The sequence below is a fragment of the Hemicordylus capensis genome, chromosome 2, assembly GCF_027244095.1.
Source record: "Hemicordylus capensis ecotype Gifberg chromosome 2, rHemCap1.1.pri, whole genome shotgun sequence".
NCBI lineage: Eukaryota > Metazoa > Chordata > Lepidosauria > Squamata > Cordylidae > Hemicordylus > Hemicordylus capensis.
Genome location: NC_069658.1, coordinates 335,075,639 through 335,101,737, shown reverse-complemented (window position 1 = coordinate 335,101,737; position 26,099 = coordinate 335,075,639). Strand labels below are relative to the sequence as shown.

The 26,099-nt window shown below is 43.9% G+C and overlaps 1 protein-coding gene across 2 annotated transcripts in view; it reads right to left on the bottom strand.

Moving 5' to 3' along the window:
• The window catches only part of ADAM19 (ADAM metallopeptidase domain 19), a 92,364-nt gene extending 67,571 nt beyond the window's left edge, over positions 1 to 24,793 (bottom strand). For both annotated transcript variants that reach the window (XR_008316798.1, XM_053299085.1), the window contains exons 1-3: positions 24,539 to 24,793; positions 22,126 to 22,211; positions 14,659 to 14,729 (exon numbers count right to left, since the gene is read on the bottom strand). Coding sequence is in view for 1 of the 2 variants with exons in the window: in XM_053299085.1 (XP_053155060.1) it covers positions 14,659 to 14,729; positions 22,126 to 22,211; positions 24,539 to 24,629 (248 nt within the window). In the remaining variant the exon portion in view is untranslated. The remainder of the gene's footprint in view (positions 1 to 14,658; positions 14,730 to 22,125; positions 22,212 to 24,538) is intronic.
• Positions 24,794 to 26,099: the final 1,306 nt, after the last annotated feature.

Sequence of the window (26,099 nt, the reverse complement as noted above, 5' to 3'; positions counted from 1 at the left end):
GCAACTGATCTTTTCCACATCAAACCCTCTCCCCACAACAGAGTTACAACAGGACAAATGGATGATATTCAGAACATCCTCAGTGAAAATGTGTTCAACAGTAATCTCATGGGTTAATCAAGAAGACAGTCCATGCTTGAAGAAGTCACCAGCATTCAGTCACCTTGGAGGACTGAACTCACATGTGGAATGGGCCAGGGCTCAGTGGCAGAGTCTTACTTTCTTTACATGCAGAAAGTTCCAGGTGCACTCCCTGGAGGCCGCTGATAGCCAGTGCTGAACTAATGTTCTGACTCGGTTTAAGGCAGCTTCATATGATCACATGGAGGCTATTCTCACATCTATCCATCCGGGCAGGTGAGTGGGACGGTAGGGCCCAACCTACCTTTCCCCCAGACAATCAAGGGAATGCTGAGGGGAGTGTGGCTTGTACTCCCACATGATCAGTGCTGCTCCAAGCAGCATGGATCTCCGGAGGATGAGATGATGCATCCCAGCCTCCAGATATCCCACAATGAACCACTCAATAAGTGCAGTAAATTAAGAGATACCCCTGTGAGATGTGCACTCTAGGTGTCTGTCTCTGTATATGCTCGGGCTGCATGCAACCTGAGCATACTCATGATCCCAGCACCAGGGTTAAGTGTGTGCTTGCACCCTTAACTCTGGCTAAAGGCCAGGGTTGAAAGTTGGGCTACTTGCAAGGGCAGTGCTGGGATTAGGCTTGACACCAGCGGCGCACACGGGCAGCCTAACCCAGACAGAGCTGCCCTAGCCTAAGTTAGGCTGCTCACGTGTATAGCCCTATGGAGTTATTTGTGATGATGAAATAGTAGTGACAGGAGTCAACACCGACTCGATGGCACAACTTTACCTTTAGGATCCCAGATCTAGTAAATAGTAATACAAGGTTGCCTAAGAAACAATTACACACGCTTTAGTCATGTCACGGCTGAATTACTGTAACACGCTCTACGTGGGGCTGCCCTTGAAGAATATTCGGAATATATTGCAAAATGCAGCACAATGCATCCCAATGCGGTCTCTCACCCACTCCCTCTCCCGCCTCCACACACACGTACAGATATCTGTCTGCAAATTCAGCATGTCTGAATAAGGTTAGTGGCCTATCAGTCAATGTGATATCATCTGGATTAATCAGGAAATATGCCCTTATACTTACATAAAATATATATCAACAAGCTGAGCATCTGTGCCCCTAGTTCTCCCTGTCTCCCCCCTCCTTCAGCCCCATTTTGTTCTCCCCCCCCCACTAGATCATTCTCCCTCTGCAGCCGGCCGCTGCTTCCCCTCCTCCGCTGCCTCCTTCCGCCCACCGCCGTTTTCTCCACCAGCCAGCCTCACAATTTCTTTCCCCTGGCTGCCGGCGCTGCTGCCATTTTCTCCCCCCGTCCCCATGGCTGATCGGCAGCTGCTCACTTACTCTCGCAAGAGCTGCCACACATGGGATTAGCCACTGGTACGCCTCAGAGAAATAAATATATAGATAGATGGGCACTTTGTAGGAAACCACCTAGGAACTCTTTGTACACTGGATGATATCCAGACTAACACTACATGTTATTAGTAGAACAACTACTAACTAGACAACTAACAACTAGACTAACACTATGAGGCAGGTCTCACGATCAAAGAGACCCGCCTGGGGAGGGTGAGTGGGGAGAGTGGGCTTAGCCTGCTCTCCCCGCAGACAACCAGCCAGTCTGCTCTGGGCGGCCGCCCACATGACTGCCGGCTCCATCACGGAGCTGGCCAGGGCTGGGGAGTTTGGGGGCCGTGCAGCTCCTGGAAGCTCCAGTATCTCTGGAGAGACCCCCGAGCCAGGAGGCTGCTTTTAAGCCTCCCAGCCATGGGTCTACTCATGAGTAGCCGCACCACGGCAACTCACGAGCAGAAACACTGGGTTTGCGGAGCACTCGCAATTCTGGGGGCCAGGCAACCCCTGATTCCCACCGCTCCTACCGGCTCCATGACGGAGCCAGTAATCGTATGGGCAGCTGATCCGGCTGCCCAGGGATGGCTCCCTCCTGTTGATTGTGTGTAGAACCTCCATAAGTCCTCCTAAAATTTACAGCATCAGCCTGGCCAACAGCTCAGTTGCAAAATAAAATCTGAGCCCTCTTCCATTTGATTGATTGCTGCCGTGAACACACACACCACACATACACACGAGCAAAATTTGTAACATGTATTGCATCATGTTCAGTTTAAAGTAAGCAATATGAAGAAACAAAAACATTCAAGCAATAATGAGAGACAGAATGCATAGTGCATGGGCTGACAGAAAAGCCAACCTATACGGCAGACACTTATGACAAGCAGCACACTAAAGTAGCATGAGTTAGCCAAGAGATGGTAGACCCTGATTCTTCATCATTTTTTATAACCCCATCCAAGAATCAAATATCATATTTAGTAATGTGTTTTATTCTCCATTATAATTGGCTTATCCAAACCAGGTAGTTCTTCCTTGTACTCATCCCATTTCATCCACCTCATATTATTTTATAAAAATCCATGCCGCTTTTCATGTAGATCCTTCCCCGGATGTCATCTTATGACTTAATCCACTTCTCGCTCCCCAATTATGACATATGTTCTTGTGGTCAAGTTGTTTGTTCTCTATTTCTTTTATTCATCCTGAGGCTTATCTCCTACTCTTGCTACACTTTGTTCTCTGTGGTTAGCTAGCTTGACCCAGCCAGTTATATGTGGAAGTTCTTCACCAGGGCAAGGGCAGGTCTAAGGCGTAGCTATACTTGCATATTGCTCGATTCCTTTCAACCCGTCATATCATATGAACATGTATACATTAAACTATGTGCAGATCTAATCCAATTTTTCTTCAATGTTACTTCAATAACAAAAACAAACACCAACAACAAAAAGCAGTTTATTGTGAGAAACCCAACTGCCCCACTCATGCATGCAATATTCAAAGTGTGATCTGGGTGGTGTGGTTATTATTCAAGTTTTAATTTCTATCATGTGGCAGCTGAAACCTTCAGCACATCTAAACAATTGAAACTTGATGTTCTCAGCAGGCTTATGATTCTTTGAAGATGTATATTACACTTTACAAAGCAAGTGTATCTCTCTTAAAATAGATAAGAGTAGGTTTTCCTACCAAGTCAGGTATAAGTGTCAACAATATTTTAACAAAGCTGTGCATGTGTGTCAGAACTACGGAGCACAGATGGCACAGTGGGTGAGGAAGTATTGCTTCCAAGTGTATCGCAATAGAAAGGGATTCCTTCTCCCTATTTCCAAACATAAATACAGCTACAAGCTCTTTAAAAAGCATTTTCAAGTGTGGCTTGAGATACTGACTGACTACACCATTCAAAAGGAAAGTTGTTTGATTTGGCCAGGAACCTTGAATATGTGCAACAAGGCCTTCAGTTAGCAGCTATAGTCCACATGAACTGATCACCAGACTATGACTTAGTTTTCACATACCTGATAACTTGTAGTAGCATTTATGAATCAGCTAGGTTAAAAAATATGGTATTTGACGTGATGTCAAATGATATGAAAAAGCTCTCAAGTGTTAGATCAACAATGGCTCTTTCATACAATGGGTCTTTCATACATCCTTTGACATTGCAGTCACTGAGCAATGAGCAAACAAATATGAATCAGAGTTATCTTTTCATAAAAGCACACTCTTTTAATACATCATTTTGCTTCACTGAAATTCTGATTGCTTCTGGACCACTGCCAGAAGATAATTTTTGACAGATTATTATTGAAAGCATCTTCCTAATACTCTGTTGTGTGTTGGTGCAGGGGAATGACTTTAATTAGTATACCTAGCCCCTCAAGATGGACTAGAACACAGGTGACTTGGACCACCAATTTCAGATGCAACTGTATCATGATTCCACTCATGTCAACTCCAACAATTTAAGTTCTGTGTATCTCACCACCTTACTGCCCCTGAAGAAATCAGCTGCTCTAGAAAAGATTTCCTGTCAGGGGCATTTTAAGCAGAACTAAACAGGTGCCCTCTTATGCTCCCTTGAAGATCACATAATGTAAATATGCAGAGTAAAACTCACTGTATAACCTTTTGCAAGATAAACAAGAGAGAAGGAAGGAAGTGTTTCTTCAGCTTGGGAAATTCTGCAATGTTTAGAGTCAAGGAAGAGATAACTTAGAGCGGCTAGCTTCCTATGACAATGAAATCATTATTCCAGGAGGAAAATTAGCTAAAATTATCCAGGTGCCAGGTCTGTTTTTCTGATCGTGCAGATGCTCTTTAGGAGACTTGCAAAAAAGGTCACAATTTTTTGGCATTTGTTTCCATTAGCATCCCTGTATGTAGGGAGAAAACTGATAACGTTCAGTCACTGTGCAGAAGAGCCATCCTTCCTACTAAGAGGTGAACTGGATGACAGCCTCCTGCTTTCTTCAATATCCTAAACAAACTTTGGAAAGGAAACAGATAAGGCAGGAAATGATAGACGGGAAGTGACTCTTTATCCAATAGTTCAGAACCTCAGGGGGGAAAGCACTTTCTTGTTAGCTCTGCCACAAGGAAATGGTACAGTGTGTTTGGCAGTGACACAGTTTTACTTTCTGATATACAGTAGTCTAGGATTAGATCTCTGAATTGGGCTGGGAACCAAGACATTTTCTGTATCTGCTGCCCTAGTCAAACTAGTCAATTACTGAACGTCTTGACAACCATCAGAAGGATTTTTTCTCTGGCTAAAGAACAAGTGGCCTTTTTAGACAAAGTTCTGTGCAGAAATATTGCCTCCATAGAAGGCCATGCCTTCTGTGTCAAGCAAAATGTTTAGCAGATTTGTTAAAGGCCAAATTACATGTTAAATGGGAGATCTACAACTGGATCTTGGACATTTTTGCTTTTGTGCTGAAATGCAGCTTCCAAGTTTGTTTGCTTTTTATATAGAAGTGGTAAGAGGGGAAGAGGTGCTTAACCCTTTCCCCTAACATTGTTTTCCTGATCAAAACTACAACACACACACTTGAGCTGCTTTTTTGTCCTATGGGAGGAAAATATAGCATGCACTGTTGCTCTGATCAAGTTGTTTAAAACAGAAATGTCAAGGTTACACAACATGCAGTTTGGCCCTTACAGCTGCAATTGCAACGTTTTTGTTTTGGACAATGGGAGGCTCAAAGTATATTGACCTGAATGAGTAGAAAATTTTAAGGAGGTGGTTTTGAGCAAAATGTGTGGCCCAGCGTGTTGGACTTGGATCTGCAAAATCTGGGCTCTAATCTGTGCCTTATCCTTTGTGGCTTACAAGAGTCTATCAGCATCCAGTCAAATCTTAAGTAAAGAAAGCATTTGGGAAATGGGTTAGATAGGTTGAGGACAGTTTTTATATTATCAACAATAACCTCCATTCCAGAGGAAGATTCTCTCTAGCAGTAAGATAATACTGAGTGATTTATCTTCAATACATCTTCCAGTCTCTAAGAGGAAAATAAAAATTTGTATCAATTGCACTGTGTGGATATCAGCCGTTCACCCAAAGGGATTATTTCTCATACACAGTTCTATTTTCATCACATCTTCAGGACATTCTAATATTGAGCTAAAGGCAACTTCTTTTTCCTTCTTCCTTTCAAAATGCATGTTTCTAAACAATGTGTTTACATCTGGGATTCTTTCTGTATTTTGGCCAATGTTATGCTTAGATACTACTCTCCATATATTTTGCTGTTTGTCTTGGGTTTTCTGTTCTGCAGCTGCAGAGATTAACCATCTCAACAGCTCATTTTATAAAAATAAATGGAACTGCACCAGGTGTTTGGGGATCTATTCAGGGATTAAATCTAACAGAGTAACTTCCTGTGGAATTAAGAATTGCAGCTCTTCAATACTTGCAACAACAACAAAAGGACAAACTAGTGTCAGTTCATAACCTAATGTATTCAGAAGTGCAAAATCAGAGTTCAAGTGTGTGCTACACTTATTGCAAAACAGTAAATTCAGACTGTTGACCATGTGAATCTAAACTGTTGCATTCTATAACTTGCACAAGAGTAAAGGAAGGTGTCATTTGAAAAACAACAAAGAGGCTACTCTCACGATCCTCAGAAACCCGATTAAAGGAGCCCAGCCCGGTTTCTGTGAGTCGTGTGCTGCAACAGGAGCTGCGTGGCTCCCGGCAGCAAGCCCACATAATTGCCCCCCCACAAATGATGTTAGTGGAGCACCCATTAACCTGATCGTGTGTTGCCACAGCGCGGCTCCGTGCCACGGCGACTCACAAGGAGACCCGACGGGGAGGCAACAAGCCTTCCGGCATCAGGGGGCTCCACAGAATGCCCCTTGCACTCTTGCAGGGCATTCTGGAACTTCTGGGGGCCAGGAGGCCCCCGATCCTCGCCGCCCCAACCAGCTCCATGACAGAGCTAGTAATCATGTGAGAGGCCGATCTGGCTGCCCAGGACTAGCCGCCTGATCGTCTGCGGGGAGAGCAAGTCAAGAGCTCTCTCCCCATGTAACCACTTACGGCTCTCCACACTGCTCGTGTGGAGAGCCTCAAAGAGTTCCCAAATAACATCTGGACATCTTTACTGTAATCTCACTTAAAACCTGATCCTTCCTAACCATGTGTAGTTGGAAGTTAAGTCCAGTTGACTTAGCTTTATGGTTACATCTTTAAGCCTCCTCTTACAACATTACATTACAACAGTAATGTTGACATCCCCAAATGGATGACACCACATTTCCCTCCCATGAGCATTTGTGGGGCAGGGTGTAGGTATCCCCTTGCCACACTTGTTCTTCAAGGCCTACAGATTTCATAAATAAGACCGTAAGTTGCTGTTTTCTGCGTTATCACAGAAGAAAAGTAGGATTCAAAGTTAAGTAAACCTGCCTGACAGCTACAAAAATGTATTGCTTTTTAACAGTGTAGCAAGGATAATCTTATAACTGCTTCTAGATGAGGTAGTGTTTTCCATTTCTCTAATAGTTTTATGAAATGGGATACTTGCTCAGCCACTCATAAGTTGACTCAAAGCCTATGCTACTTAGAAAGAATTCCATTCCATGGCCTGACATCCTGAGTAACAATGTGCTTGTGGGAGGATGTTGCACTTGCAGAAGAACGTTGTGCAGGAAAGTTCTGCTAAGTCTGGAACTTGCATTCCAAAGTAATGACGCGCTATCATGCTTGTGCAAGAGAATCTGTGGAAGCCTCATCTGTTTTAAAAGGAACTTTTGTACAAGAGCACTATATAGCACAATTCCACAGGTCCCTCTCTATTTTAAAACTCAGCTATGTAATCTTCTTGAAGTAGTACAACATTGTTCATTACACAAGCATTCATTAGTCAGGATGTTAGCCCTTGTCTTTGAAGGAGAAGAATATTGCTACTCAGGGCTGGACTGGGAGCACTGAGAGGGCGGTGGAATGTATGTGGGGAGGGTGCTGGATTTTGAGCAGAATGGGTACTGAGGGGTGGAAATATTCACTGCTGCCAAGTGCAGTGGGGCGCACTGGGAATATGCCTTGTGGGCCAGTCCAAGCCTGATGCTACTTTGCTTTGATCAAATATTTTTGCCAATTGTGGCCAAATCTGGGGTAGAACACAGCAACTGATGAAAAACACAAAACAATACAGCAGAGTTTTGTAAAAGAATTCTGTTCCTTTTAACTGAAATGAGTGGCATGTCTGCACAGGTGTGTTTTGTCAGGATTTGGATATCCTGAATTGGTATATCTGATCACTGCAACACACAAGACATGTATATTGATCTCTGCAAATTCAAGTCCACATAGCAAGCTGGGGAGGTTGCAGGGTCAGTGTGGGTGCTATTCTCTGTAGAAACCCCCACATACACAGTGCTTCCTTTTACTAGTTCAAGAATATTGTATAGGGGCTACTGCAAGATGCAAATCCATGTTTTGAATCCAATCATTTATTCCTTATACCTTAGAGATAAGGGGAATGTAGTGCACCTTCCTTAAGAGGCAAGGCTACAACACCTGGGGCTTTTTAGTTTAGGGGGGGAAAGACAAGTGCGGGAAGACATGACTGAGGTCTATAAAATCATGCATGGTATAGAGAAAGTGGATAGAGAGAAATTTTTCTCTCACACATAACACTAGAACCAGGGGTCATCCCATGAAATTGGTTGCCAAGAAATTTAGGTCTAACAAACAGAAGTACTTTTTCACACAACGCAGAAACAACTTGTGGAATTTTGGATGGTTTTAAGAGGGATTTGGATAACTTCATGGAGGAGAGGTCTATCAATGGCTACTAGTAGGAGGGCTGTAGGCCACCTCCTGCCTCAAAGGCAGGATGCCTCTGAATGCCAGTTGCAGGGGAGTAACAGCAGGAGAGAGGGCATGCCCTCAACTCCTGTCTGTGGCTTCGAGCGGCATCTGGTGGGCCACTGTGTGAAACAGGATGCTGGACTAGATGGGCCTTGGGCCTGATCCAGCAGGGCTGTTCTTATGTAGCTGCTGAACATGAGAGGATCAGTTTTATTACTGCTCTAATAAAATATAAGAAATCTGATATTTGTCAGATGTTAATATATCTCTGCATCTTTTGAAAAATTATGGGGTAGTGTTAAATGCTTTCAAAATGCTTTGCTATATACAGGATAAAGCTAAAATTAAACTGCAAAACAGGCCCTGTGAGAAAAGTATTCAGCAATCTGTTCCGCTTAGTTAGTTTGTGTCTCCATCCTAGTATAAACAAGACCATTGTCCACTTGTTCTTAAATGTACAGCTTTAAGAAAAAAACTTTGCAGAACATTAGAGGTAAGCTTATTAATGTTGCAACAAAATTGGCAGAGGCAGAGTCTTGAGCAAAATATTGGCAGTAGGTTAACTCTGAGCAGGATGACATAACCTCCAGGTGCCTCCTGGGAATTGTGCTGTACTATTTTAATCTGAGGCCTACTTCTAACATGCTAGGAGAACAGAACATTTTATTATTCATTCATTCTTTCAATTCAGTTTATATACTGCCCTTCCTAAAGTGGTTCATGGTGCACAAGATGAAACAATATAAAAAACAGACATTTAGAAAACTCATTAAAACTAAAACTAGATATCATTAAAAGCCAGGTTTAAAAGATGGGTCTTTAAGGCTCTCTTGAAGGTCTCCAAGGAAGACAGTCCTCTTATATCTATGGGGAGCATGTTCCACAACCTAGGGTGGCCACTGAGAAGGCCCGATCCCAGGCTGCCACCAGATGAGCCAGTGGCACCTGAAAATGGACCCCTCCTGATGATCTTAATGAGCATCTTGTAGAGAAAGGCACTCTCTCAGGTAACCCAGACCTAAGACATGCAGGGCTTTAAAGTTAACTAGCTTAACCCACACAGAGCATCTGTGCGCCAGTACTTGATTGCGCCCCTCACCCTGGCCAAGGCCCCCATCACCTCGGAGATCTCTCCACCCTCACCTGAGCCGCACTCCTGCTCCTCCTCCCTCCCCCTCTGCTTCCATCCCCCTCACCCCTCTTGGTCACTCCTCATCCCTTTACTCCACCCCCCTCACTCTTCTTGGTCACGGCTACAGCATTGCTAGCACCTATTGGCGAGGCTGTAGCTTCCTATCCCCAGAGACCTCCCCACCCTCACCCTGCTCCTGCTCCTCCTCACAGGAGCAGCAGCAGCAGCAATTGACTGGGCCCTTCCTTGCTGCTGCCACCGCCATGGCCACTCGCTCCCCATAGGCCACTGTCAGGCCCAGGCTCTTCCCTTGCCTACCTGCGTCCCTCCCTCCATCAATGGCCCAAAGAGCAGCAGTGGTTGACTCAGTAGCCACAAACAGCAGCAGTGGTTGGCTGGGCCCTTCCTTGCTGCTGCCACCATGGCCACACGTTCCCCTTAGGCCACTGAGAGGCTCAGGCCCATCCCTCACCCTTCCTTCTTTCTCTATTCCCCTCCCTTTCTCTCTCCTCCACTAGCTTGCCCCCTCTGTCTGTTCCCCTCCCTTCTTTTTTTTATTTCTTTCTCTTTCTTTGTTCCTTCCTGAGTTAACAGATCTTGTTCATCTTGTATCATCATCTAATTCACACAACGGCAGCCTCCTTCTCCTGAAGGGGCTCTTTCCTCCCTCATGACTCCTCTCATTGCGGACCCCTGCCCACTATCCTTTTAGATAGATAGATTCCTCTGCTCTACAATCAAGAACATCTTCCGACCAGTAACAGTTGCATTCCAACTGACCTTAACCATCAGAGGCTCTTCCTCCCTATATGCATATGGAATCCCCACTGCCTAATCAGATGCTTTTGCTCACAAATTCTCATGAGAGCTGCCATGCACAGGATTAGTCACGGGTATGCCTTAGAAAATTAAATATATAGATAAACAGCACTTTGTCTGGAAACATATTGGCAGCCAGTGCAACTGTTTAAGAACAGGCATAATACAGTCTCTCCAGGATACCCCAGAGACAAATCTTGGTACTGCATTTTGAACTAATTGAAATTTCCAAACTATGTACAAAGGCAGTCCGGCTTAGAGCACACTGCAGTAGTCCAACATGGAGGTTACCAATTCCATATTCTCAAGGAACAACTCCATATTCTCAAGTGTATTCTCAAGGAACAGGTGGAGTTGTCAAATCAATCGCAGCTGGTAAAAAGCGCTCAGGGCCACAACCTCAACCTGAGGCACCAGGTTGAGACCTGGATCCAAGAGCACTCCCAAGCTACAAACCTGCTCTTTCTGGGGAAGTGTAACCTCATCCAGAACAGAAAGTCATTTCCCATCTTGCAGATTACGAGCCCCAACAATGGGCTTGGATTCAACTTCAGTTTATTATCCCTCAACCAGCCCATTACTGCCTGTAGACAGGCATTTAAGGGGCTAACACGATTTCCTGATATCGATGGCAAAAGAGAAATAGATTTGGGTATCATCAGCATATTGGTAACACCCAGCACTAAATCCCCTGATGCCCTTGCCCAGTGGTTTCATGGAGATGTTAAAAAGCATTGTGAGACAGAATGGAGCCCTGAGGAGATCCATATAGTAGCTCCCATTTTGAAGAGGAACTGTCACCAGGTGCCACTGCCTGAAATTTACCAGAGGCCTAAGAGTAGAACCATTGTAAAGCAGTGCCTCCTATCCCCAGATCCCTCAGGTGACCCAGAAGGATACCATGGACGATGGTATTGAAAGCTGCTAAGAGATCCAAAAGAACCAGCAGAATCACACTCCCTCTATCAGTTCCCTGGCTAAGGTCATTATCAGGCTGACCAAGGCTGTCTCAACCCCATAAAGTAAAGAGTGTTGTCAAGTAGATTTTGATTCCTGGTGCTCACAGAGCCCTGTGGTTTTCTTTGGTAGAATACAGGAGGGGTTAACCATTGCCTCCTCCCACGCAGTATGAGATGATGCCTTTCAGCATCTTCCTATATTGCTGCTGCCCAATATAGGTGATTCCCATAGTCTGGGAAACGTGCCAGCAGGGATTCAAACTGGCAACCTTCTGCTTGTTAGTCAAGCATTTCTCCACTATGCCACTTAAGGTGTCTACAACCCCATAGCCTACCCTAAAGCCAGTTTGAAGTGGGTCTAGATAATCATTTTTATCCAAGACCACTTGGAGCTGGTCAGCCACCACCCTCTCAATCATCTTACCCATCCATGGGAGGTTGGAGACAGGCCTATAATTATCTATCAACAGAGGATGAGTGGGCTTCTTAAGTGGTCTAACCACTGCCACTTTGAAACAAGTGTCATCCTGCCCTCCCTCAGTGAGGTATTAATTATATCAGCTAGGCTAGCTTCAACAACCACCCTGCAAGATTAAATCAGCCATGATGGGCAAGGATCCAAAGAACAGGTGGTAGGCTGTACTTCTCCCAGCAGCTTGTCCACATCCTCAGGAGTCACAAACTGATTCAGCTCCCATAGCTCTTTCGTATGCCATTGAGCCAATTTTGAAGCGGATTGGGGAGAATGCTTAGGAGCTATCGTGTCTACTGCCCAGGTAAGTTCCCTGTTCCAGGTATCCACCAGGGCATCGACAGAATCACCAGCAGAACCAATTCCAAAACCCTCCAAGGCCCCTTGGAATCCTACTGGATCCAACAGTCTTCTCAGGAGGACCATTCTAATAGGTCCACCACCTCTACAAGTATTAGATGTGACTATGAGACCAACCTTAACAGGAAAGTGATCCATCCATGACAATGGGGAAACTACATGAGATTCCATCCACAGAACACGCCCCCCTCCCCCCGATCAGAGCAAAAGACCTAATCCAGCATGGGACCAGCAACATGCATAGGTCCTAGGACTAATTGGGATAGGCCCATAGTTGTCATGAGCAGCACCAGACCAGCCTGTCCCAAAGCAGACATTGAAATCACCCCAAACCAAAAGCCTCGGTGACTCAAACATCAACTCAGCGGCCAGCTCTGTCAGCTCAGTTCAGGAGTCTGTTAGGCAGCAGGGTGGACGGTAAACTAACAGAATCCTCAATCTATCCCGAGTCCCCAACCTAAGGTAAGGTAAAGTGTGCTGTTGAGTCAATTTCAATTCCTGGTGCCCACAGAGCCCTGTGGTTTTCTTTGGTAGAATACAGGAGGGGGTTAACATTGCCATTTCCCACACAGTATGAGATGATGCCTTTCAGCAGCTTCCTATATCGCTGCTGCCCAGTATAGGTGTTTCCCATAGCCTGCAAAACATACCAGCGGGAATTCGAACTGGCAACCTTCTGCTTGTTAGTCAAGTCATTTCCCTGCTGCGCCATTAGGTACACACGCTCAATATAAGTCAATTCTCTCTCAGGGATCCTGGTAAGGGAGATGTTATTCTTATGGACCACGGCCACTCCACCCCACAGCCACCACCTAACTTGCCCCGCAACAGAGAACCCTGCGGGAAGAGGTTGGGCCCACACAGGACCACTAGTTCCCCCCCTCCGCAACCAAGTCTGTTACAAAAACCAGGTCAGCCTGGTGAGGTACTGACTCTTCTAATGTAGTGCCATGGCAAATACTGTCATACCAAATACTGCCACAATGCCAGATACCATCCCCTTCTCCAGCAACATGTGCCACAAACACATGCCCCCTTTCTCTCCCTAGTGTCCTTGTACTCCTACTTCATTTTAAACCTTGGCAGCTGATCAGGACTACCCAGGGAAGATCTCGGAGTGGTGGGAAGGAGTACCCAGGGAAGGAGTGACGGGATTGGGGGCATTCCCAGGGTCCCAGATTACCATTCCTGCCTGAGTTAGCCCTGTACTACCCAGGTAGGGCTGGTCATGAGAATGGTTTCATGTACTTTTCATTAAAACAAGAACATTCCAGCCTTCATGGTTTCAGAAAAACTAAACTATTGTTACCAGGTTTGCTCTGTAGTGTGGTAGTAACCACCCTGTGTGACTATGCTTTGCTTGAAGTGAGGGAAATTAGCTCAGTTGGTGCAAACAGCATTGTTGTAACTTTAAGGTACTGGGATAGTTGATCACGGTGTGGATAAGCTGGAACTTAGTGTAGGCTAAAGTGAAGAAACACAGACATGTGCCTTGAAAACCAAGAGTTGCTTTACTGAGGGCTAGAAAGTGAGTTATGGAATGAGAAAAGTGGTGATCAAGCAAAGATTAGAGCCCAGCAGAGGTGCTGACAATTATCCAAAGACACATTCATAGCTACCTGTCTTCTGGTCAGATCCTTCTCTCTACATGTGGGTGTCTGTGCAGCAATAAGAATTGGGAGAACGAGAGCCTGAGAAAGCCTCATGGGAAGGAAGGATCTTATAGTTCAAACCATAGCCTAAAGGCATGATTTGGTAAAGGAGGTTATCAGTTCTGTTTTGATCATCTATCCTGTGGGCTATTGCTAGGATACCCTCAAACAAAAGTGTTTCTCATGGGAGGGAAGGATCTTATAGTTTAAAACATAGCCTGCATTTCATTATCTTTTGTCTCCATTGTGAGCTCTTAGACTGGTCTGCTGCACTCTCTATGCATACCTAGATGCAATAAGAATGGAATCTCCGAGTCACATTTCAGCCACTCTAATGACCTGAGATCACCTGGAAATGCCTAATCAAAACAATCTGTACTCTCAGGAATGCAGCAGGCTAAGACTTCATTTTCAAGATGACCAAACTGAAGATGCACAAAGACGGAAAACATTGGCAAGCTTGGCAACAGTACAAGTATTTCTTATACATATTATGATGATCTAGAATGCAGAACAGTCGAAAAGGGCATAAAATGTCCTTATATTTCCATCTCAAGTCAGTCATTTGTTTATTTTACATTTGGATTAGACATCACTAAAGCCCACTATTTCATTTAATTAGATAGCAGAGGGAGAGACCTAGCAATCTCAGCCACATGCAGCCAATTCATTCCCTCCTTTGTCTTGTGTTGCTTTCCCCCTGATTTGTGGGTGTAAGTGACCCTATTTCTAACATTTGAGGACAGGACCAAGCTGGGGTTTTTGAAGGGGGTACATAGGCTGCCAAACCTCTAAGTGGAGTCCTATGCCTTTAATAGCTATACAGCTGGAGAAATGTATTCAGCTCTATGATCAAAACTGCCATACCACTAGCATTGAGTTGGTTGGTTCAAATCTCAAATAACTAGGAATCGTTGCTTAATTCACACAGCAGACTTCTTTATACCCCAAGATTTCAAGGCAGTTTACTTACTCATTCTTCTCAACATCCAAGATGAGGTTTCTTCCTTCAGCTGTTATGTTTACTTCTGCTCTGGGCACATGCTACATGAAACATAAATTATTATACATGTTTTGTTTAGATCTCTTATCAGTGTCAATATAATAAAAAAGAAGGTTTGCCCAATATTGAACTTCTCAAGTATTTTATAAAGATCGGGCCATTCAACCCTGTCAAATGCTTTTTCTACAATCAAAAATAAAGCACCAGATTTTTCGATGTCAGGTATTCTGTTAATTATTTTACAAATTTAGAACTACATATTTTTCTAATGTAGAACTACATATCTATTTTGAAAACATTGCCAAAAAAAAGCCCTCTTGTAATCAGCTTTTCTTCTATTGTCCAGAGAAAGATGGCTCCCTTGCGTTTTTAATGGAGATATTCCTAGAATTAATATATGCTTAAATCAGTGGTTCCCAACATGCGGACCTCCAAATGTTGCTGAACTACAATTCCCATCAGCCCCAGCTACAATTTATTGTGGCTGGGTGTGATGGGAGTTGTAGTTCAGCAACATCTGGAGGTGCCCAGGTTGAGAACTTCTGCCTTAAATTAAGCAGCACCCTGGATAACATCTCTTCTAGGAATCCAAGAAGATATTAGAATTCTAACACATTAATTCTCAACTTTTCATAATAAATGCAGGAAGTTCAATATATGGGATTCATAAAGACCACAACCTGTGAACAAGTTGTGATACTTACTGAAAACCTTTTCCAAGGAAGGAGAAAACAGCAATCTTGCAACAACTAAGGATATTGCAAGATTTTTACTAAGAAAGTGATGTTGCCTAATGAGAAAGATCCTTTGTGCTGGCTTATGGAGGCCATAGACTTGTGATGGGTAGCTATTAGCTGGTGAACTAACTGAGGGCAGAGCACAGGGGCAAAGCTACAAGCCACTTTCCCCTTCCTTTGCCCATCCTTACCTCTACAATGAATATTAAGGGGAAAAACACCATGTTCCACTAACAGAAAGCAAGATGACCAGTGTGAACAAAATTGCACCTGTATTAAAACATGTACTCCCATGATCAACATAGTGCACAAGCAAGTTTCATTCTGGGAAATCTTTTGTGACAGACTGCAATGAGCAACCAGCTGCTCAGCCACAGTAGACTGCAACTTCTGGTGACCCCCTTCCCCAGATGTTGGTGATGACACATGGGGAATACCACCATGCTATTCATAGTGGCAGATTTCCCTCTACTAACTCATCACCTTAATAAATCAATTTCAAATGCTTTAAATGCACTAAAAGGATTCCCCGTGGCAGCAGGATAGATAAAAATACAAGTACTTACAAAAACCGACTATCCACCCCTCCCCTGAGATCACACCTGTCAAGACACGGATATGCATTATCTAAAAACACAGATAAATGAATGCTCTTTGCTTATGAATTATGGTTTTTACTCATTTGCAAAATTAATTGGCTCTTATAACTAACCCACTAAAACTGAAATTCTGTGTATACATACTTGGGGGGAAATGACTGACCTGCTACTGGTAAAAATGCATGGGGTTGGGCTGTAAAATTGCTAAGATGACAGCCCTATTTTTTAGAGTTGGTACATGAGACAAATTTGCAGCTAGTGTAAAAGACAGAGAGGATATGTGGGTTCCGTTCTCAGCTTAATAATTCCCTGTGTCATATCTCTGTTGAGCAATCTATTTAATCACTTGGTGACTTAAAATAAAATGAAGTAGTAATAACCGCCCTGTGTCCTGTGAGGCCACCACATCCTTCCTAATCCACTCTGCAAGGGGTATGATAATGCAGACCTTCATGCTGGGCTCTTTCCACATCTTTGATCAAAGGCACATGTGCATGGCCACACAGATTGCAATGGAGAAAAGCTTTGCTGAAATATTGCCTTCTGCCTTCCACCCATCTGGTACTTCTACATAAAGGGAAAGTTATAACACAGAAGGACAAGAACATCTGTATTATGTCCTCAGACAACTGTGCTGCACACTTATGGCATTTATTTCAATGCAGGAAATAACTGTGTTGGAGTAACTCCCAACATTTAGCCTAAGGACTGGAACACATGGAAGACTTACAGAGCTGTTGATTGTACTAACAGCTATTTCATATGATCCGATTCTTCTTACTTCAAGCAACTATGGCACCATGGCCATGTAGGAAAGCATAAGTGAGAATTGGCTTATTCACTGAAACCAGCTGGCAGAATTTATCTGATCAAGACTGAACTTTTTTCAGCTGCTGCAAATCAAGAATCACTGTCTGTGTACAGGCTGGTTCACATAAATATTTCCTCATATGATCACAGGCCTTGATATGGACAAGAAAGGGCTGTGGTGCTCAAGTCTGGGAAATAATATTTATGTATTGAATTTCTATACCTTGATGAGAGCCAGCGTGGTGTAGTGGTTAGAGTGCTGGACTAGGCCTGGGGAGACCCGAGTTCAAATCCCCGTTCAGCCATAAAACTAGCTGGGTGACTCTGGGCCAGTCACTTCTCTCTCAGCCTAACCTACTTCACAGGGTTGTTGTGAAAGAGAAACTCAAGTATGTAGTGCACCGCTCTGGGCTACTTGGAGGAAGAGCGGGATATAAATGTAAATAATAATAATAAATAATATACCACCTAATATAGAAGTCTCTAGGCAGTGAACTGCCACAATGCTTTCAAGAACATGTGAGCTTCTAGATGGTGAGGCACAGTGATGTAGCCACTGTTGGACAAGAAGGGACAGAAGTCCCTGGGCCACCAGGGTGCCCCTTGCCTCCCCTCCACCCCAAGCTGGCAAATGAAGTGCTTTCTGGCAGTGGGGAAACTGCCATGTGGCCCCTTGCCCTTTCCCAGCCAGCCAGCCAGGCTCTTTGTTCACCAGAAGGGTGCTTGCTTCCTTCCTCTTCCTCACTCAGAGCAAGGGAGAGGGGGAAAGCATCCAGCTGGGGAACAAAGCATTGGCTGGCTGGGAAAAGGTGAGAGGCCACACATCCATGCTCCCATGTTGGTGTGCTTCTGGCACAAGGGGTGTAGCAGATGCACAGTGTGTGGGTGCCTCTAGGCTCCCTGCACCCCTGGGGACACATGAATTTGAATTCATGGAAGCTCTAGAAGGCCTTGTATCAACTGTATACTCTTGCTTATTCATCTGTACAATATGAATAAGCCTAGCCTACCCCAAAGGGCGAGAAATCTGAACACGATGATATCATAATGAATACTTATTTTTTTAAACAGCAACTACTTCTATGGCCCTTGGCTCCATATCAAATACACTTCTTCACCTGACACACCAAATGAAATTAGCATCTGCCATCTCCTGCGCAGTATGAGATGATGCCTTTCAGCATCTTCCTATATTGCTGCTGCCCGATATAGGTGCTTCATACCAATGGGGATTTGAACCAGCAACCTCTGGCTTGCTAATCAAGTCATTTTCCTGCTACACCATTAGGTGAGTGTTCTATTAAGACTGTGCTAATAGGATGACCTATTACAACCCCCCAAGTCCTGCTACGCTGCCTCATCGTGGCAGAGGTGTGTGTGTGTGTTCCTGGGAGGGATGAGCAAAATACGCCGGGAGGTATACTCCCAGTAGGGTCATCCAAAGCGTGAAGGTCATCCCAGCTGCCTAGCTAAAGCAAGCAGGCACCTATATTGGGCAGCAGCGATACAGTAAGGTGCTGGAGGCGGATGATCACTTCAGTGACAATGACAAAGGCATCATTCATACTGTGTGGGAGAAGGCAATGGTAAAAAAAACCACTCCTGTATTTTTCAAAGAAAACCACATGGATAGACAAAATAGAATGATTGTCGATGTAGTGCCGGATGATGGGCCCCTCAGGTTAGATAGTATTTAAGAGAACATCTTTTTCATTATGAGCCCCACTGCCCATTGAGGTTGTCTGGAGAGATCCATCTCCAGTTGCTGCCAGCTCAGCTGGTGGCTACACGGGGATGGACCTTCTCCGTTGCTGCCCCAAGACTGTGGAATGCGCTCCCTAGTAAGATACAATCCTCCCCATCTCTGACAATTTTAAAAAGCATTTGAAAACCCACCTCTTCACCCAAGCTTTTTAAAATTTTAGGTTTCAATCTGTAGTTGATTGTTAAATTGTTAAATTGTTAAATTGTTAAATTGTTAAATTGTTAAATTGTTAAATTGTTTAAAGTTTTTGTATATGTTTTTAACTTGTTTTATGCTATTGTTAACCGCCCAGAGATGAAAGTTTGGGGCAGTGTACAAATTTGATAGATAGATAGATAGATAGATAGATGCTACTGAGGAAGAGCTGAGGATCTCTTAGAGTACCGATGGTTTTTATGACGCGGTTAGTCTAAAGCCTTTTGGACGTCTAGCAGCTGATGTTGCCGTGCGGGAAAAGAAAATCCAAAGCTGCAAAGATGGAATTACAGTGGGAATGTGAACCGTAAGAAGCATGAATATGGGAAAGCTCGACACAGTGAAAGATGAAATGAATTGACTAGAGATTGACATCTTGGGCATCAGTGAATTAAAATGGACTGGAATGTGACACTCTCAGTCAGAAAACCATACCGTTTACTACTCAGGACACAAAAACCAAAGAAGGAATGGTGTTGCTTTCATAGTCAGGAAGGATATAGCAATGACAGTACTTGGGTACAATGCGGTCAGTGACTGACTAATATCAATTAGATTTTGTGGAAAGCCTTTAACATGAAAGTTCTTCAAGTCTATGCCCCAACAACTGATGCAGAAGAAGAGGAAGTTGATGAGTTTTATGCTCAAGTCCAGTCTGAAATTGACAGAACATGCAAGCAAGATGTGATGCTGGTGGTTGGAGACTGGAACGCCAAAGTTGGAAAAGGTAAGGAGAAAAACACAGTCGGCCTATATGGCTTAGCACAGAGAAACTAAGGAGAATGACTTATTAGTTTCTGCCAAGCCAATGATCTCTTCAGTGCTAACACATTCTTCAAACAACCAAAGCAGCATCTATACACATGGACAACACAAGATGGAGTACATAGAAATCAAATTGATTACATTATTGGTGCAAAAAGGTGGAGGAGCTCAGTTAAAACAGCAAAGATGTGGCCGGGGGCCGATTGTGGAACAGATCACAAACTGCTCATGTGCAATGTGAAAAGAGACTGCCAAAGACCAAGAAACAGAAGAAAGCAAAATGGATGTCAGAACAGACAGTGGAAATTGCAAAGAAGAGGAGAGAAGCCAAAGTCAAGAAAGATAAAGGCCTAAGGAAGTAACTTAATAGGGAATTCCAGAAAGATGTTAGAAGAGACAAGGAGCAGTATTACAATGACATCTGTAAAGACCATGAGGATGGAAATAGACACAGAAAAACAAGGCAAGCTTTCCAAAAGATCTCTGAACTCAGAGGGAGGTTCCAACAGCGAATTGGAATGTTAAGGGATGCCAAAGGACAGATAGTGACTGATTCAAAGAAGATCAAACAGAGATGAAAAGAGTATACTGAAAATCTGTACAGCAGGGACGTCAACATCCAAGATATCATAGAAGATACTCCCTACTTGCAAGAACCTCTAGTACGGGAAGATGAAGTTAGATCAGCACTCCAGTCATTGCCAAGTTGGAAGGCTACAGGAATTGATGGAATAGCTACAGAAATATGGCAGGCAACAGAAGAAGAAACAGTCAAGGCTCTAATCAAACTATGCCAGCAAATCTGGAGAACAACACAGTGGCCAACAGATTGGAAGAGATCAGTCTACATTCCCATATCAAAGAAAGGAGACTTAACAGATTGTGCAAACCATCACACAATATCCTTAATTTCACATGCTAGGAAAATAATGTTCAGGTTCATCCAACGCAGATTAGAGTCATATGTGGAAAGGAAAATGCTGGATGTTCAAGCTGGTTTCAGAAAAGGCCGGGGAACAAGAGTCATCATTGCTGATGCACGCTGGATAATTGAGAAAGCCAAAGAATACCAAAAAGAAGTCAATATGTGCTCTTTTGATTATCAAAAAGCCTTCGATTGTGTTGACCATGTCAAGTTGTGGAATATCCTTAGGAAAACGGGCATCCCAGAACACCTCATTGTTCTCATGAGAAACCGATACACAGGACAGGAAACCACAGTCCAGACAGAACATGGTGAAACAGACTGGTTCCAGATCGACAAAGGAGTAAGACAAGGCTGTATACTCTCTCCTTCTTTATTCAATTTATATGCTGAACATATACTAAGAGAAGCTGGATTGGAAGGAGATGAGCGTGGTTTTAAAGTTGGAAGAAGAAACATAAATAACCTGCATTACGCTGATGACACCACTCTGATAGCTGAGAATGCGGATGATCTGCAAGCTCTAGTAATAAAAGACAAAGAGCACAGTGAAAACATTGGACTACGACTAAATGTCAAGAAGACTAAACTAATGACAACAGGTACAGCAACCAGTCTCAGAATTGACAATGAAGACATTGAAGTGGTGGATAACTTCTGCCTTTTAGGGTCGACCATCAACAGTAAAGGATCCAGCAGTCAAGAAATACACTGCAGACTAGCACTTGGTAGAGTTGAAATGAAGGCCTTGGGAAGGATATTTAGATGCTGTGACATGTCTACACCTACAAAGATTTGAATCATTCGGACAAGAGTTTTTCCTGTGACACTCTATGGATGCGAAAGTTGGACTTTGAAGAAGCAAGATAGAAAAAAACATTTATGCTTTGAACTGGTGCTGGAGAGGACTTGACGATAGCATGGACAGCCAGAAAAAACAACAAATGGATCATAGAATAAATCAATCCAGAATTTTCACTCGAGGCACAAATAACCAGGCTCAAACTATCATACTTTGGACACATTATGCAAAGACCCAGCTCCCTTGAGAAGTCCATAATGCTTGGGAAAGCTGAAGAAAAGAGAAGAAGAGGACAACCAGCAGCAAGGTGGAGGGACTCAATTATGACAGTAATGAATGCACCACTGAGAGACCTTAAAGGCCAAGTTGAAGACAGATCATCCTGGAGAGAATCTATCTATGTGGTCACTAAGAGTCAACACCAACTTGACAGCATTTAATCAATCAATCAATAGGACAACATGCTCATGTCCCCAGCAGAACCAATCAAATTAGTTTCTATATCACTTCACTTACTGCAAAGCACAAGGGAGAGGGCAGGGGGATACCACCAGAACCCCCAAATACCATACTAAGCTGGACTTCTCAGTTTTAATGCTCCTTTCAGATGTAGATGCAAAAGGCTACAGAGCATCTTCACAACACCACTCTTACTTTGACCATAGATATGTGTGTTTATTAATCATGGCCTTCACTGTATCCAGGCAGGACTGAAAAGGTACGACTTATCTGCAAGCCCAGAAACCACTGAACATTTTCAGCGATCAGGTCAGAATAATAATTGCCTGAAAGGGACTGGAAAGCAACACTTTCCCTGTCATTGTGGCTATGCAACCTACCTTATCCTTGCCAGAGCTTCCATATGGTCTCCACTGAGGTATTATGATTTCGTGGTGCACCTGGAAGTGGCCTGCATTCCTTGTCCCTGGGGAAACACAAGCAGCTGCTTAGAGCTCCAAGAAAAACTTCTAAAGGCCATAAGAGAACACACAAAAACCAACAACATTTGATCCATTTAGCCATCAGGTCTTTAAGCACTCTGATACTTCTCATTGCCCAGCAGCAGTCTTTGTTTCAGAAGTAGAATAGTCAATGCTTCAGATTCAGTTTTGTAAATACAACCATCAAAATGATTTTGTCTGTGTTGAAGCATTCAGCCATTGCCAGAACAAACAAACTTACATAAACTACAACTAGGGACATTAAAAATAATATATACAGTGTCCACAGAAGACCTCAAAAGAACAAACACATGGAGACTGTATTATAAATAAATAAATCAAGGAATACAATATCAGTTATGCATGGATTGGATTATTATTCAAATAATCAGGGAGATTAAGTTTTATTTAGATACCTTTGTCATCTTCCAGGCATACAGTATTAGTACAGTATTAACAGGAAGAGGAATAAGAATAGCTGTAGTAATTACAGTTTTCTTCAAATCTGTTTTAAAGTTTATTTGGCAACAGCAGAGACTGCATATGCCCCTACTGGCTAACCTCATAATGACATTATTGTTCAGTTCTTCTGCAGCTACTGAACTGAGCACTTACTCTATTGTACCTTTACCTACTACCCTGTCAGCCCTTTAAAGTGAGGAGGCTGCCATTTTTTTGAAAGCAGGTGGAAGATGGGGGCTCCTGTTTCTAAACTGGATTCTCTCTGTGTCTGCCCTGCCACTGGTAGCTGCCCTCCCAAAGCAAATAATAGCCAGGGGCACTTTGATCAGGGTAAGTTTTTTAAAATATTTCACTCTTGCCAAGTTCCCAATTGGGCCTCTGCACAGCTGCAATTACCACTTAAAAGACACAAATATACTAAGGCCAATAATACGATTAACATCATATCTAGTTTGGTTCTCACAAGCAGCAGGTGTAGGAACTGAACAACAATTTCATAATGGTGCCATGCCGGGGGGGGGGGTGTTGTGATTTTCAATATCTTTTAGAATGCAGTTTTCAACCAGTTTTAAAGTATTTTTACTTGAAAACTATTGCAGTGACAGCAATTCTTGTTTCTATAGCTATTGATTAAGAGCCAAAGTACACATTCAGACACACAATGTTAAGAGGCATGCTAAAAACAAAAAAATGTGTCTCTTATTAAGCAAAAACCTGCAAAGGTTCATCTGTCAATCACACGGGACAGGGCCTTCTTAGTGATTGCCTGCAAGCTGTGGGACTTGCTTGTGGCTGAGATGCAGATGGCTTCCTCTCTTCCAGCCTTTAGGAGGAAACTGAGTACAGCCCTTTTTATCCAGACTTCTGGCCAATGAGTTGCCATGTGGCAGATCATTTGTTTCATTTTCAGGTTGTTTTTATTGAAATTTAGGCTTGTCCCTCCCCCTGTTGTTAAACACCTGGAATCTTAGGACAAAGGGTGGTATAAAAATATAAACAAATAAAGGTAGCTGTGGAAGACCCAATCTTGACTGTGACCATGGCATGCAAAGATAGCTAGATTAACAATATTAGCTACTTCCCCAGGCATCATTTTTTATTGCCGTAAATTGTGCCTCTCCAAAGTGGCTATTTTCTTCTTGCTGCAACAAACCATAGTCTATCCACATATATTGAGGACTATAGGGCAAGATTTCCAGGACAGATAGCACAGCTTGAGCCCCAGCACATCTTGTTCTAGGAGGTGAGCCCACTTGCATTATAACGGAAAAGGTTTCAGTCATTATGATTAACCAGTAATGAAAAACTCCTGTGGTAAATTCAATTCTAGGGCTGCCCTTCTAATCATAACTGCTATCTTGTCCTCCTCCCTACTGCTCCCAACAGTGTTGTGCGTGTTGATCAGGGACAAGGAAAACCTATCATTTTATTTCTAACTCCGCTGTTGAACATCCTCTCACAAACAAGTGTGTTGCTTCTATATTAAGGCTTTGCACCCATCAGAACATAATTAGAGTGAGAGAGATAACAACTGTGATGCTTTTTCTTATACCTGTTTTTTTTAATGTTCCCAATCCATGTGTTTACAAAAACTGTTATTCTTGTCAAAGATGCGAAGAGCTCAAGATTCTGCTGCAAAAGACAAGCTCTCTGTTCATCAGGTAACAGAAATATACTAGAATACCTAGGTAAATATGTTGTGTTAAAGGCTCAAAACAGCTCCACTCATGTGCCCAGTTGCTGTAGTCTGATGAATCATGCATTACACACAGCTGTAATTTTTATCTTTACAAATTGTTGCCTTTTTATTCCGCCTCTTCCCTCTCCAATGCAGACAGTAAGCACTTACCTTCCAGTGACTCCTCAGCTGGAAACTGCCCCAGCCAAAGCAAGACGATAGACAAAGGATAAATCACGCCTCGTTGGGTAGCAGCGGGCATGATCCCTCCCGTGGTCTGCTAAGAAGAGATATCATTACATAGAGATGGAACCTTCATATTCCATCCATCCGGCAGGGCCGGATTGAGCGGGGGGGCGGGTGCTCTATAGGCACTACCCCCGCCCTCAATTCACAAGGCGCTTCCTCGCCGCCCAGTGGCTCTGAAGCGCGGTGCACACATTGCTCTCGGAGCCCCTCCGCTTGCTTCATTCCCATCTGCAAACGGTAATTGCTCCTATTGCCATGCGCGTTTGGGGAAAGCGGTGCGCGCCTTTTACTTGTCGATTGGAGTAGGGCGGGCACGCAGACTGCTGCTAGCTCTGGATGCAGTTGAGTTGACGGTGTTTTCTTAGCCAGCCCGCTGCTTTGGGGGCTGGTGGGTGGGAGGGAGGCTGCGAGGCAGGCTGACGGGAACGAGCCGACGCGAGTAGAGAGGAGGAAGACCTATAAGTGAGGCTGCCTGCCTCCCTTGGGGTGGCTGGCTCGCTGGGGAAGGGACTACTCAGAATCAGAAAGCCAGCCACGGCTCAGTGCGCCTTTCCTGCCTTCTGCTGCTTGTTGCCCTGCCCTTCTGCTGCCCATCTCCTGTTTCTTACCGAGGAAATTCCTCCCTCAGAGTATAGGAAAGCGGGCGGGGCGGGGGAGTTAAAGTATCAGCCTCAGTCATTTCTCCATGGTTTAAAATGGGGTGGGGTGATTTAATTTTCAGGGGGTGTCAGGCGAGAACTGATGCCCCCCCCCCAAGTCCACCTCAAGTGGCAAACATTCTCCTGGACTGCACCACGTAAATGCCTCCCCATCTAAAAACATTCCTGCACACAGAAAAGTACAGTGTAAGAGAGAGAGAGAAGACTGCAGGAAGGTCCCCCGTCTTGTTCCCCAGGCAGCCCAATTAAAACCCATCCGGTGCGGCTTCATAGATACTGATGATGGTTCACACATTTCTGGCTATTGCCTTTAGCCTGATTGCACCAGCTTCAGTGTTGATTTTCACGGGAAATGTTGCTGTCCATGAAAATGATGTTCATGTCATTCTGCACTTTTCTGCCGCGTATAGCCCTCAAATCTATGGAAAAGTTAGAATTTAAAAAAGGAGTTTTTGTGAATGTTAGATTGCAGCATATCAATGGATTGCAACTTTGTCAATGGATTTCCATGGGAGTCGAAGGGGGGCCATTACCTTCTCTGGGCACCGAGGGGTGGGTTTGATGAGGAATGGATACATTTCCTTCATCCCTGCTCACACCTTTCCACCTTTTTTGGTCATTACTTTGGTCAGATAGGCGTGATGGTTCTGTTATTTTTCTGAGGTATTCTGAGTGTGGATTCTATGATAGCTAATGAGATTTCCAATGAGACACCATGAATCCACTCTCATTTGCTATCACAGAATCCACACTCACTCAGAACACCTCAGAAACAACAGAACCATCATTCCTATCTCTCCGGGGATTGCTGGGAGGGACTGAGG